The sequence below is a fragment of the Saccostrea echinata genome, unplaced genomic scaffold (genome assembly GCF_033153115.1).
Source record: "Saccostrea echinata isolate AGI-Se365-2 ecotype Australia unplaced genomic scaffold, CSIRO_AGI_Sech_v1 ptg000004l, whole genome shotgun sequence".
Lineage (NCBI taxonomy): Eukaryota > Metazoa > Mollusca > Bivalvia > Ostreida > Ostreidae > Saccostrea > Saccostrea echinata.
The window spans coordinates 6,521,622-6,536,710 of record NW_026889753.1 but is presented as its reverse complement, the minus strand read 5'-3'; the positions used below and the strand labels follow the sequence as shown (position 1 = coordinate 6,536,710).

General features: G+C 31.2%; 1 protein-coding gene across 1 annotated transcript; it reads left to right on the top strand.

Moving 5' to 3' along the window:
- Window positions 1-257: 257 nt before the first annotated feature.
- On the top strand, window positions 258-13,486 carry LOC133179436 (uncharacterized). Its single transcript, XM_061314194.1, has 16 exons — window positions 258-466; window positions 1,015-1,256; window positions 1,653-1,764; window positions 3,529-3,761; window positions 5,001-5,135; window positions 6,688-6,858; window positions 7,449-7,585; window positions 7,907-8,018; window positions 8,125-8,205; window positions 9,327-9,507; window positions 9,673-9,762; window positions 9,875-9,937; window positions 10,198-10,255; window positions 10,729-10,791; window positions 12,356-12,537; window positions 12,797-13,486. Exons 1-16 carry the CDS (start codon window positions 292-294, stop codon window positions 13,348-13,350), a joined length of 2,589 nt encoding a protein of 862 aa, XP_061170178.1. The 5' UTR covers window positions 258-291; the 3' UTR covers window positions 13,351-13,486.
- The last annotated feature ends 1,603 nt before the right edge of the window (window positions 13,487-15,089 follow it).

Here is a 15,089-nt window from a genome sequence, read left to right as displayed (position 1 = left end):
CATCACTATTATGTATTGATAGCTAGATCCCATATTTTAAGATAAGGTATTATTTAGACATAATTTTTTTTTTTTTTGATTTATGTTAACATTTACATATTAACATTCTCTACAGCTTGGTTACATTCTGAGGATCAGATAGTGAAGCAGTGGCTATGTCAAGGTCAAATAATTATTTGAAATCATTGTCATATGTTGATAAGCTTTGGTCAATATTGAGTGTATTATGTCCAGAATTACATGTTGGTATTTTTCATTTTTATTGTTCAGATATGCCACTTAAAAGCAAAGATGCCACTTAGAAGTAAAAAATATTCACAAAAAATTAAAGTAATTAAATACAAGGAAGAGGGAAAAGAAATTGAATTTGTGAAGTCTGAGCCAAAATGTTCAGGTTCCAAGAAACCAAAGAAAATTGCCACAGAGGAACTGTTGGATCAGCCATCAACTTCAGTTGTTCAGGAAGGTAATTGTATGAATTAATTTTACATGCATCCTCATAGCAATAAGGACTTTAAATATAACCACCACATTTCTTTTTTACTTCCAGAACGAGAATCAAGTTTTTCATGGTAATACATGTATATAATGATTATGAACTGTCTAAATTCCTCTATAAAAATCAAGACCAGTGTTTTCATGTTGATACTGAAGCATCCCCATCTTATGTGGATTCAGACCACTTAAGCCAAGACCTCTTGGGTGAAGGGTGGGTCAACAATATGAGGTCAAAATTTTTCATGGGAATAAAGTGGGAAAAAATTGTGAAACCTTTCCTGACAAACATCAGGACCAAGGTGTCAGACTCGATTGAGATTTAGGGATTACAGTTCTCTGGTTTACTTTAAATCTGTTGCTCATTGTCTATCATGGGTCCTCCAAGACCGTCTAATCTCTTAGTAAAAAAATAACAAGAAAGGAAAAGCAACAAAGTTATCAGAGATAAGCATGTGAACCAATTTGTTATGTATTACAAACTTTAGAATATTTTATTAATTTTATTTTGAAAAATAGATGTAAGGACTTATGTATCCAGAAAAACTAAAGAACGAGAAGGATGGGAAACAGTACAGCCTTCAATGCTAAGGGCTAGAATTGAGGAAATGTGCCCATCAACATGGGAATGTTGTTTTTGTGGCAAGGAGACGATGCATATTATCTACTGTCCAGACTGTGGTCCAACAGCATACTACTGTGAAACATGCTGCACAAAACTCCACAGTGTAGTGCTTTTTCACAAGCCATGTGTTTGGAAAGTAAATAATAATCAGCTGGTCATCTTTAAAAAGAATTGTTTGTTTGCCCTCTTCCGACCGTCTGACTAAAAACAGCCTGATTCAAAAATTTTTTGACCTCCAGGAAACAAATTTTTCTTTATTCATTAATAACTATTTTAACTTCACATTTGCAGGTGTTTTTGACTAAAAGAATATTTGCCCCTACCTACCTACCCAATTTTTTTTATCCTCGGTTGGGAGAGGGCAAACAAACAAATTTTTGGCCTTATTTACTTTTTTTTTTAATTTTTTTTTCACAATTATATGAACTTCCTTAAAATGAACGTTACTTTAATACAAAAATTACAAAATTAAAGTTTATAAATATCCCTTCTGGTTTATATGCATTTTTTGAATTTCCTTTGTCTTTTTAAGAATGATATGTATGTCCCATATGAGAATTCATCAGAAACATGCATTGGAAGGGAAGATCATAAGGAATGTCCCACCACCTACACCAAAATCCTTGCTGTGATAAGCCTATCAGGTAACCACATTTCTAATTGTTAGCTCACCTGAGCTGAAAGCTCAAGTGAGCTTTTCTGATCACCCGTTGTCCGTCCGTCCGTCTGTAAACTTTTCACATTTTCAACTTCTTCTCAAGAACCACTGGGCCAGTTTTAACCAAAATTATTACAAAACATCCTTGGGTGAAGGGAAGTTTAAATTGTTAAAATAAAGGGCCAAGCCCCCTAACAAGGTGAGATAATCAAGAAAAAACAAAAATAGGGTGGGGTCATTAAAAAATCTTCTTAAGAACCACTGGGCCAGAAAAGCTGAAACTTAAGTGGAAGCATCCTGGGGTTGTGTAGATTCTAAATTATTCAAATCATGACCCCTTGGGGTAGGGCGGGGCCACAATAGGTATTAAAAGGGGGGAAATCAGGTGAATAACAGCAGGGGAAAAAACTACTCAGGTGAGCGCTGTGGCCCATGGGCCTCTTGTTGTAGTTTATAATCTATGTCTCCAAATGTTTTTTTTAAATTTTTTAATTTTTTTTCTTATTTTTTGCAGTTGAATGTAAGAAAGACTGAAAAAGCATATTTTTTTGTTTTTAAATGCCCACTTCAGATTAAGGGGAGGTACTTTTGTCAAGTAAAAAAAAAAAAAAGAAAAAAAAGAAACGCACACACCTCAAATGTGTTAAATTAACATTCACAATTGTGAGATGTTAAAATTTTGTACAAAATTGAATCGTTTCCTGAGTAAATGAGAATTGGTTTTAGAGAGCTAATTGTCCCTTCTTTAAGCTGTTTATACCCCCCCCCCCCCTCAAATAAAGGTGGGTGGGTGGGGATATAGTAATCACCTTGGCCATCTGTCTGTATATGCAATCTTTTCCAAGCTGTACTTTGTAATGTAGATTCACTGAAACCTTATACATGGTACAAAGATTTTTTTTATGCCTGCAGTTGTGTCTTGATCTTGCTCCAAGTTCATTCTGGCAAGTTCAAGGTCACTGGCAGAATAATTGTAAAATTTATGATGTGTGTATTTTCTAACGGAAAAAAATTGGATGTCCATCTTTCACTCAACGAATACTTGAAACCTAAAATCATGTCCTTTTTTCTTTTTTTAATCAAGGACAATTTGGCAAGATCAAGGACACACATGCAAAAATTGATTACAAATAGGCATTTTAAAAATATTGCACCAGGGGGCATTACTTTGTGAACTTGCTAACATTACCTGTAGTTCATTACAGTGAATGAGGGTTAGTTCCAGACCCTAACAAAAAATTAAATTTTGATCAAGTCATGACTCCTTGGGCTAGGACAGGCATAGAATAGTTTGTACAAATATTTGCATATAAATAAAGCTTAAATCTTTTAGCAAGTTAAGTGTATTCTGTCTCAAATGAAATTTATAAGTGTCATTGTATGTTAGCATCCCCATCTACTGCAGATTAAAGTTTATTTGATATGTCTTGACCCTCAGAGCTAGGAAAGGGCCACAAAAGAAGGGTTCAAAATTTAAATCAAAGATCTTATATGAAACATATTATGTACCAATGTTTTAAAAGTAAAAGTCATCAAGATTAAGAAATTTGAAAAACATGCAGACACAAATGGTAGTATTTTAGGTTTTTGAGCCTCCATATGTATATAGTTTATTTGTTATAATGAATTTCACTCTCATTAACAGTTTTCCTTGGCAAATTTGTAAACAATATGAAATTATTCAAGCAATTATTAAAAAAAAAGAATAACCCTGAAAATAACATTTATATCGGTTCTAATTGAATTTCAGGACATCAACATAAGATAAATATGCAATTTTGCAAGTGTGAGAAGGAGTCTATCACTTTGGTCAGGTACAGACTTTGGCCATCTTCTCCTGAAACTCCCCGTGTTGCATTTGATTTTAAATTGATGGAATTGGCTGTGGTCCTTCAGCTTGAGGGGCATTTATCTTTAAAATCCTTCTGTGATGCCATCATTCAATCTCAAAATGGATTTCCTGTTATGGTGCGACCTGATGAGGTAATTGTTATTGTTATATATACATATCTCTCTCTCTCTCTCTCTCTCTCTCTCTATATATATATATATTAACTTTACCTCAACTGCGTTATAGAAGATCCTATTTAAGAGAGGACTGATAGGAGATGCATTGTAGTAATGATTATGTTGCTCAGTTGTCTTCTTTGTATCATTATTTATTGCAATATTGATAAAAGAGGGAAGTGGAATTTGTTTAAAAAAAGAAAAGAAAAGAAATAATTACTGGTATAACACTTGAAAGAGCTTTTTATGCCAGCGTCAGTGTGGGCTTAGGGAAGTTTTTGAGAGGAGTAAAAGTTTCAGACAACCAATCGGATCTATATCTTAATTCACATCTTTATCTTATTCAATGGACATGTCACAATGAGATGCATGCACTGCCTTGTTGAGTTTAAAATCTTCATTAAAGGTAAAGGTCACAGTAGGCAATTCAAATTAGACTGAAGAATATACTTTTGAGTCATATTTAATCAAAGAAACTTGACCTGAAGGGAATCGTTCAATTCATATAAATTTTATTTTAGCATGATGATTAAATTCTGAAATAATATTTATATCAAGATGACAGAAACTGAATGACATCTGAGTAAATTGTTATTTAAATACAACAAAATATAATTGGAATACAATTAATTGTATACTGTTAAATCACTAATTTTCATGGGATAAAATTTTATGGCTAGGAAAAGTCATTACTTGTTGAAAGAGATTTTATTTTGTGATTAAAGAGGAAACATTATTTTAATGCTGCAATATTGAAATTCAATATTTTTGGGGGGTTGGGGGGGGTTGGGGTTGGGGGTGTACATTTATGAATTCTTGAGTCTCTTCATGTCATGAAAACTATAATAAATAAATCCCCGTGAAATTAATCAATTTTACATTATATATGGATGTGCTATATATCTTTGCCTTTGTAGTACAGTAAAACATGCTTATAATGAAGTGCCAGGGACAGGCGATTTTGCTTCGCTATAAGCCTAATTCGTTTTATCTGTTAAGTTTACAATATATTTTAAAGTCTGATGGGAAATGAAAATCACTTTGCTATAAGTTTCAATTCATTATAAGCGTGTTCACTATAAGCGTGTTTTACTGTAGTTTATCAAGCAGCAGTTTATTGAAGAACAGTATTTTCAGCATCAATAAAACCAGTTATCTTTTGAAATGTATATTTTTATTGCAAAAAGCTTACATATTTTGTTTCTGTACCTACAGGTGAAAGATATATACAAAAGTCTTGTTGGGGATTCTTTCAATGAATATCGTTTCCATAGATCTCAGTTTAACAATAGAGAGATGTATGAAGAGAACCATATTGAAAGTACCAATGAATGCCCTATCTGTAGTGAGGTATGTGTGTAAAAATGATAAAAGTGAATCTTGATACCTGTTACTTCTTTTCCAATATCAGATTGAGCCTTTTTTTTTTTTTTTAAGTAAACTGAAATATCTACCAGTAACTTCAATGGGAGATATGGGTATATATTTCATGTATATTGATGAAAATTGTTTGAAATATAGTATCTTGACTTTTTTAGTATGGGTAAACCAGTTTTTCTTCGATCATGTAAGATATTTGCATAAGATCTACACTTGAAAAGTGACATTTACTCATTGCTTATTTTAACAAAGATTATTAGAAAAAAAATGTGAATGTATTCACATTTTTGTATTTGCAAGATTTCAGAGTATACAGCATCCAGGTTTTACAAGTTTCACTGAGGCTGCATTTCATTTCTGGAATTTTTTTTAAAATTTTCAACTTTTCATTTCCGACATTTTAAAGTTTTCATCTCCAACATTTTTCATGTAGTACTTTTCGGAAATGAAAGCAGGATTGAAGATTTTACTTATAAAAAAATATTTAAGAATAGATGATGAATAAATCATTAAAATCTAAATAATGAGTTTTGCATAGCTATTAATAAAGGGAAAATAAGATTTTTTTTCCTGAGGCACATGTAAGTGTTGTGAACTTTCACAAACCCTGCAAAAATCCCAGAAATGAAAAAAATAAATGTCAGCAATGCTATGCAAAATTCCGGAAATGAAATGCAGCATTCACTGTATAACTGTCAGTGGACAGAGGAGTGAATTAATTGTCCACATGATAGAGGTGTGAAACACTGCTTTGATATGAAGATTTTTGTGTGCATTGTGTATTTAACATTGGCTAAAATTTTACATAAAATTTATGCTGAAGTATGGTATACTTCCAGTCTGCAAATTTCAATATCGGGCATCTCTAATGATAAATCACTAAACACTAAATTCTCAGTAAATCAGCCACTGGACCCTCTAATCCATCTGTTTCAATCAGTCTGGCACTTGTCAGTTTTGATAATGTAAGTTTTACTATACAAATTAAAATTTGACATGTTGTAATGCAATCATTTTTTATGATGAGATATCTAGGTCTAAGAGTATCATAAATTGTCTTTATTTAAGAAATGAATTTAATTTTTAAAGATTTATGAGGACATGAATTATGACGCCAACACTTTATGCTGGCATAGTTCATAAAGTGCATTAGCGCTTCGTGATAAATATGCTGGCGTAAAGTGTTGTAGTTCATGTACCTCATGAATTTTCAAAAATCAAATTCATTTCTTATATTTACATTATTTTTCTGATGTGTCGCCATAAATTACGCTATTCAACTGTCATTTTTAAAGCCAAACAGTTTGCACTATAGTTTTGACATCAAGTATGGTATTATGATGTAACATTGGAGATATTCATGCTCATCCACAGTAGTTCATGGGAAAATGAACAATCTTCTAATTTGCAAAGAAACTTAAGGATAAATATTTGGAAATGTAAATATATCTAAACAGATCTTTGGGGAAAAAATGTAAGTATAATGAAAAGGTGTATTTATATTAACAATATAAATTTTCAGAGTGAAGTAACTAAAATACTTTCCTTGGATGGTAACTTTGGTCTTGTACATAAGAAATCATCAGGAGAGGGAAGTGGCATACCCAGAAGAAAAGAAAGATTTTTCATGGACCAAGACAAAGTTGACGCATTTGTGTCAACTTATGGTCTAGATACCAAAAAGCAAAGTATTGTAAGTGTTTTATTTTATTGAAGAAGGTTCACATAAGGCTGTATCAATTAATTAGCATAATTAGAAAAGGCAAAAAAAGTAAATGAGTTTATAGAGGAATGTTGTTGATTTGATTGTTATATTAAGATAAATGTTTATATTTTGGGTTTCTGAAATGGCATATCTTTCCCAAAAAATATGACATACATATTTATAGAAAACTGTGATTTAGTATTAGTGATATCAATCTTTATTGTTCTTGAATCAGTGTTACCAAATTCATAGTGATGCATATAAAATCGTAATTGTCAGTTTGATTCAATTTCATAGTATGAATACATGTAACTTGCTGGCTATTGTATGCAGGAAATATCATGCATATAATGCATTGCAACATCTTTATTAGCCAAGGGTTTCTAATCTGCTACTTTGCTCACAATCCCTTGGCTAGCTATGTTGCTATCAAAAGTCTGGATTGTTTTTGTCATGTGATTTTCAATCTTACATCATATACACAGCTTGCATCATTGTTAGACATAAAGAGTGTTTCAGGTATGCAGTTAGAATGAAAATGCAGCAACTTTTTTTAATGTGTTCTTGTTATGTTTCAGAATTGCTCAGATTTTCAAGCAGGAAATATCATCCGTTCTAAAAAGAAGACTGATAAATTAGATATCACTGGTTTATTTGGTTCTGTGTGCCAACATGATATCCCACAGATTTTTTTAAATCTGAAACATGGTGAAAGGTAATTAATTTAAAAAAAAAAAAACGGACTTCATATATTTGAGTGTATTGATATGAGATCATATACTTTATAATCTGCAACAATTAATGGAAATAGGAAAAGTATGGTTATATATAGAGGTAGTACATAATGTTCTTTGTTCAGTGATTGAAAAAAGACTAGTTCCTTTTTTTTTCTTTTTTTCTTTTTTTTTGAAAATTTGTCAGTTCTTTAAAATACTAAATGTGTACATATGTAAATAGTTGTTGACAAGTCATGAAATTTCATTTGAATAATGTACTACAAGTTACAGTATGATTAGATTCTACTGAATTTATTTAGATTGGCATATTCAGTGCACCTCCTACAACACTTGGTTGACAATTCTGAGCAGGATGAAAGACCAGGAACTATTATGTATGACATAGCATGTAGCCTAAAGAGACACTTGCAGGTATAAATAATAAAAATCAGTATATAGATTTAGAAATATTTTTGACCTAACTGTCTCATTAAAACTCTGTTTTTATTTATTGTTACTTCATTTTTTTGTCAAACAGAAAGAAAACAAAGACCTACAGGCATATTTCAAGTTTGTTGTGCCAGTTTTTCACAGTTATGCACATAATATGGCATGCCAGGTATGCTTTATTAAAATTTATAATATAAAAGTATGCTGATTGTTTTCAAATGCAGCTGCCTAAATTTAATCGTTTAGCACACTGTGAAGGCATTGGAATTCTTCGGCATTTAGTTCTAATGCATCCCCCATAAAATGGTCGGGAACATATAGTGTTAACCTGTTCTGTCATTCCGTCATCATTGACTTTCCGTTCATTATCTTGGCAACAGTTGCACACATTCAATTCAAATTTGACATATGGATACATCATAGAAATGCGTCAAGTTTGAATTTGGTCGTGGTCTGATGATTTTTGACGGAGTTATCCCTCTTGAACTTAGCCAAACATAGGAAATTCTCACTTTCCCCTCACTAACTTTTGGAAGGATGTATGTATAAGGTAGAAATTGCCTAGATGTGAAGATATTTTACCAGAAAATACAGGTCAAGTTCGAATTTGGTCCTGGTCTGGTGATTTTTGACAGTTATCCCCATTGTACTTAGAAAAGATTTATATTTCTTTAAAAACTCACAATTTCTAATCAGTACGGCATTTGAAATTTTGGCTACCTGCGGGGGCATTGATGGTGTTACGACACATATAGTTCTCAATTATTGTGTAATATCTTATTGTAAAAGAATATTTTTTGAATTAAGTGTTTGGGAGAATTGGCATTATTTTTTTTAAATTGGAAATAGCAAGTTTAAGGGGGCATAGGTGATTACTGGAGTGAATGAAATAGTTGAAATTGTGAAACAGATTTATTGATGTGATTTAAATGAAATCTGCAAGTGTAAAAATCTACCCTATTTTTAACTTGTTTGTGAGAATGTCAGCTGCAATTTTTTCATTCTTAAATTTCTTAATTGTTTTGATGATGAATGCCCTACAGTGGAAACCAGTCAACAAAGTGAATTAACTGGCATATCAATTTCCAAAATATGTTGATAATATGTTAAATTCTTTAAGTTTTTTGTCTTTAAATTCAGACCCTATTGATTACAGCATAACAATTTCTAGTTAGAATCATCCCCAATTTAAATTAAATATGTTCATATCCAGACTTGTCTTTGTTTTGAAAGCCAAAAAGTAAATTTTGCCAAATAAAATGTAATATATTGATCCAAAACTTTTTTCAGCTTGAATATGGGCAGAGGTTTGTTGAAGGAACTGGACTAAATGATGGAGAAGGTGTAGAGAGATTGTGGTCCTACCTCAGAAAATTCAGTTCCATCACAAAAGAAATGACTGTTTCAAATAGACAACATTTGATTGTGGATGCACTTGAACATTATTCTAATAGAATAAAAGAAAAATTGGGTACATTTCTTTTTACATGACAATATCTTTAACTTATCCATTTTTGGAGGTAGATTATTAGATTTATAGAATTCCTGTATGATTTATTTATTAGTAAACATATTTTTATTATTTGATACACTGATATTTGTTGTTTTATAATTTGAATTTTGAAATAACTTTAAGGCGAACGATTGAAGGCCATGCTGGAGAAAGCCAAAAAAATACAACAAGAAACCAGAGATGTGTACACTGCTGTTGAAGCCAAACATGATGGTATGCTATAAATTTATGAAATTTGATAAGGTAAAAAAAATAATTAGGATGAAGCATGGAGAGGCTATCAATGAATTTACTTCACTAAATCAAAAATGTTTATCTGTTGAAGGTAGTTCCTCAGAATGGTTTTTACTCTGGAAAGAGTTATCGAGAAGTGGAAGACAGGTTTCTGGTAAGATTGAATGCTACTGAGTAATGAGCTTAGAGTTGTTTTTTCTTTATATCGAGTAAAATTGTATATTGCTATTTACAGATGTAACATATTTATTTCTTTGAAACAGAATTTTCCTGATTATCATGAAATCCTTCTTTTTTTTCTTTTTTTTTTTGTCTTTTCATGACTCATTAGAACCATGCATGCATGTATTTTTACACTTCCCATATGTACTCGTATAACCAGTTAATGCTATATTCATTGTCAATTTCTTACAGTCACCTTAACACCAGATGAAAGATACTGTTGGCTTTCCAATCAGATTGTTACACAGAGGTAAGTAGAATTACTTCAAAGACTTCAAATGGTTATTTCTAATAGATAATAATATTTTTTTTTGGTTAATCAAATGGAAAGTGTAATTGTTTTGTGGTAGCTAGTAGTTTAAAGAATTTATTTAGACTTTTTAAAATTGAATAATCTTTAACAAATTGTATAAGATTAATTGGGAACTAAATGTTATTAATGGATTGAAATTATTTACAAGCTATAGATATACAGTTAAACTTTGGTATCTCAAACACTGATATCTTAAATACCTTGGATATGTGGAGGTGATTTGGAAATCCTTACCAATTATTCTTTAAGTATTTTAACCCTGATATCATGAATCTTTGATATCTCTCATAATATTATAACAAGGTTCGAATGTATTTGAAATTAATAAAATATATTTTTCTTTGCATCTGCATGTATTCATTTCAGATATATTTTGATATGAAACATTTTGATATTTATATTATTTGCAGGACAATGTTGGCTGATTCCCTTGATGAGGATGAAAAAATACTATTGAAAGGCCATATTCAAAAGTAAGTTTGTGTGTAAGTATTAGTGATATCCACAAGTAACTGAGTACTGGACTGTCTTTTGGATACTGATCATCTACCTTTTTCCATTCAGTTACTCATTGAAAATGTTTCTCCTAATAGAAATCCTAAATTCTAGCTGATATAATTAAAAAGATTTTTTCTTAATTCAGCTGGTTTACTACAAAGTGGTTATTCTGGTATGCATTGGGGAAATTAACAATAGTTTTGCAGTAGCTGTATTAAACTACATAGAATTGTTCCATGTCCCTTGCATATGGTTACAAAAAACCTCTTTACTGTTAGATTTTTCATATTTATTAATTGTTAAATTCACCTTATCAACACTCTATTGAGTGGACCTGTGAGCTTACATGTCATAAAACTAATTATTTATATGAGGATCAATGCTATTTGTATTATTGCACTGTACATATAAGGAATGTGCTTGTTTGCAAGATGTTCCACTTAGCAGTGCTCTTATTAGCCTCTTACAACGGAGTTGGAAGGGAATGTAGTAACGCATGTATGTGGGTTAGTTTATCCTTTGTGGGAAATGGAAGTGACATAATTTGCATTTGGATTGATGTTTAGTGCTGCCTTAATTTATAGAAATGCTCCTTGCAAGGGGATGCTATGTTTTGCAGTGCCCTTGTTCTCAAAATTAAGTAAAATGTAATTTTAATTTATTACTTAATTGCTGTCCATGGCCATTTGAATAGTTTTATGGTTTAGTTTCATGTTATCAAAGAAACATTATCATTTTCAGAGAAATGGCAGTCTCAAGTTCAACCACTTTTTCTTGATGTTTTAACTTCATTTTTTCTAATTCTTGGAATACATTTTAAAGTTTGATCGGAATCATGGCAAGTTGAGATAACAAGGTTTAACTAGTAAAGTTTGAGAAAAGACGTTTATAACCCCTTTTAAAGCTTAATTTTGCATATTTTTTTTTAACATAGCTATATAAACTTTTTGAAAAGGATCTGAATTTTAACAAAAGTGACTAGTAAAGGAACACGGTTGCACAACAGTATTAAATTTTGCTATATATTCTTACCAAAAATGCGCAAATTTGAGTAGGTGGTATTAATTGAAAACAAACTTTTGAGAAGTTTCCTTTTCAGATCTTGTAAAACAATTCTTTATAAAGATTTTAGTACCAAAAAATACACAGGCATCCAGCAAGGCATGCAAGTTTGTTTCGGTCGAAGTCGAGCAGGTGCTTGAAAATCAAGTCCAGGACCTAATCACTCCCCACTCAAATTCAGTATATAGAAAAATCAGCACGCCCTAAATTATAATGAATCTAGTCAATACAGGAAGTTTACATGTTGTTTTTCATCTCATAAAAAAATTCAGCTCCAGTCTCGTGTTAAAATGCCCGAATCGGAAGGGAAGATTCAGGAATTATTTTGCGTCAGCCATGATTTGACGTGAACCTCAAGTGAAATACTGTTATGACACCAAATAGCAGAATAAACAGCATGTTGATAAGATTTATCTTTTGCTTGTAATAAATTTTAAAACTGTTGATGTTTAGATTTTTTTATTTATTCTTTTGCAGAACAGAAAGTGAATTGAAAAAAGCAAAGAAAACTTTACAATTAGATGTTCAAAGTTTGGATGCCAGGAAAGAAGAACTTTCTGAGTCTGCGAAAAATAAATTAAGACATGGGCATCTTAAAAAACTGCAAATGTTTGCCAATGAAAGGCAGTACATTCTGTCCTTGCTGAAGAAATATTTCGGTAAAAAAAAAATGTTTATCTTTCTTTTATTCATTGCTAAATACAGTTTAACATCTTTATCTCTAACATCAATATCTCAAAATTAATGTATATGTAAAGATGAGTTTTGACTCCCAACCATTTAAACCCTAATAAGATGATTTTCCTTAATTTGTTTTTGTAATTATTTCAGTGTTTTACATAATTTTAGTAATTTGTGTATGCAATTGAGCATGAATGCAACTTCTAATTTTCTAATGTTCTTATATAATTTGGACAGATGGACAAGAAATGACAAAAAGAATTTCTAAGCAGTTGTCCTCCAACAGTGAGAGAATAAAGAAGTGTCTCAAAGAATTTAATAGCAACTTCAGTGAAAGTTTTTCTTTTGCTGAAGTCAGCATACCAACTGCTGCAATTTACAAAGATTTGGAAATTACAGCCATCCTAGATGATGGCAAAATTAAGGCTTGCCAGGCTTACTCTCTCCACCAACATGCAATGGAACAGGAACACATGACAAATACAGAAATTAAAGCTTTGCTTAAATATATTGATGATACCAACCAAAAATTATTAAATCTTATAGTTGAATCTAAACAAGAAGATAGATATCAAATTGGGCGTAAACACATGCTTATGATGTTTAAGCTGAAGGCAGAAGAACTGTGGATCAGATATTTATTATCATTGTCTGAGTTTTCTGCCAAAAGCGCTGAGAGTCAAATTCATTCCTTCATTGACATGCCTCTGCAGACAGATTTTGTTGATATAGATTGTATATTTGGTGAAGTATCTGACTTGTCTGAATCTGATGAGAGTGACACTGAATGAAATCATTATTGTTATTTCAACCAACCCTAAGCAACTCCACAAAGTTATTTTGAGGGTGTACCATAATCATCATGTCTATCTGTCTCTTTTTTTTTCTCCATGTACCTGGTACAGTTGTTATATTTTTGGAATATTAGATTAGTTTTTTTTTTTTTTAATGAATTAGGTATTTATTGTTTAATATTTACATTTACAAATATTTTTCCTTAAGATTCTTTGCAAATTCAAATACTGTTCATTTTCTCATGAACTACCATGGATGAGCATGAATATCTCCATTGTTACGTCATAATAACGTACTTGACGTCAAAACTATAGTGCAAACTGTTTTGCTTTAAAAATGACAGTTGAATTGCGTAAATTGTGGAAAAAATAATGTAAATATAAGAAATGAATTTAATTTTGAAGATTCATGAGGCACATGAACTACAACTCTTCATGCCGGCATATTTATCAGGAAGCGCTAACGTGCTTCATGAAATATGCTGGCGTGAAGCGTCGTAGTTCATGTCCTCATGAATCTTCAAAAATTATATTCATTTCTTAAATGAATTGAGCCAAAACAATATATGTTTTGGTGTTCTGGTGTACTGAAATGCTTGTGGTTACTAATATGTATTCTGCTTCCCTGTGACAAGGTTTCTTGTGTGTTATAGGGGGTTGAATGTTTTAATTTTCAATGGAGTTCATAGGAAAAAATACTAAATGTAAATATTTATATATATATGTGCAAGACATTTAGTGTTTTAAATGAATTAGTGTTTTACTTAAAGTTTCTTTCCACCAAGGTGCTAAAAAGAATACACATGCAGCCAAATGTAATTGGGCATTATATCATTTTTATGAAAGTTATTGCCATTTTTTTTATAATGGATATTTGTAATTAACTGCTGTTTACTGGACTTTTTTTTAGTGTGCTTGTTGATAAGAAGCTGGACCTTTGTTTATGTCTTTCTACTAATGCAATGATCAAATTTTACTTCCACGTTAATTGAACCATTTTCTCAGGTTTTTTTTGTTTGTTTGTTTATTTTTCTGCCCTAATTTTGTAATTACTAAATATTGTTGTCCAGACTTTGAAACAATTTATATACATATTTATTACATTTTCAACAGTGAAATACTGTGATTTATTAATTGAATAAAAGTGATATTCTCTCACAGCGTGAAAGGATACCAAAATGATATTCTCTCACAGTGTGAAAGGATATCAAAGCAAGTAAAAAATAATTTCTGGCCTGTCATAAGATAGAGATAGTAACTAACCATCTTGGTAGAGCTAAAACTGCACATTTCTTCCCAAATATGTTGCTAAAATCCATGTTAAGTAATGTTTTTCAATCTCACAACTGCTAAGCTATGACGTCTCAACCGCTCAACTATGACGTCAAGCTATTACACTGTGTTAAGAGAAGACAGAGGCAAAGGGAAAATCAACGAAAATGTAATAAACAGAAAATTCAATGTTTTGTAGATGAATATGGAATTTATTTCACTCGTGAGACAGGATTTTTTGATATTTTCACTCGTGCTTCGCACTCGTGAAAATATCAAAAAATCCTGTCCCACTCGTGAAATAAATTCCATATTCATCTACAAAACATTGAATATCCTCTATTTATTTATTTATTTATTTATTTATTTATTTAATTATTTTTGCTGTGTGTGGAGAAAAGGAGGTTATTTTTAAATCAATTTAAATGACTTGTTTACCAAATTTAAATTTCATATGTTTCAAG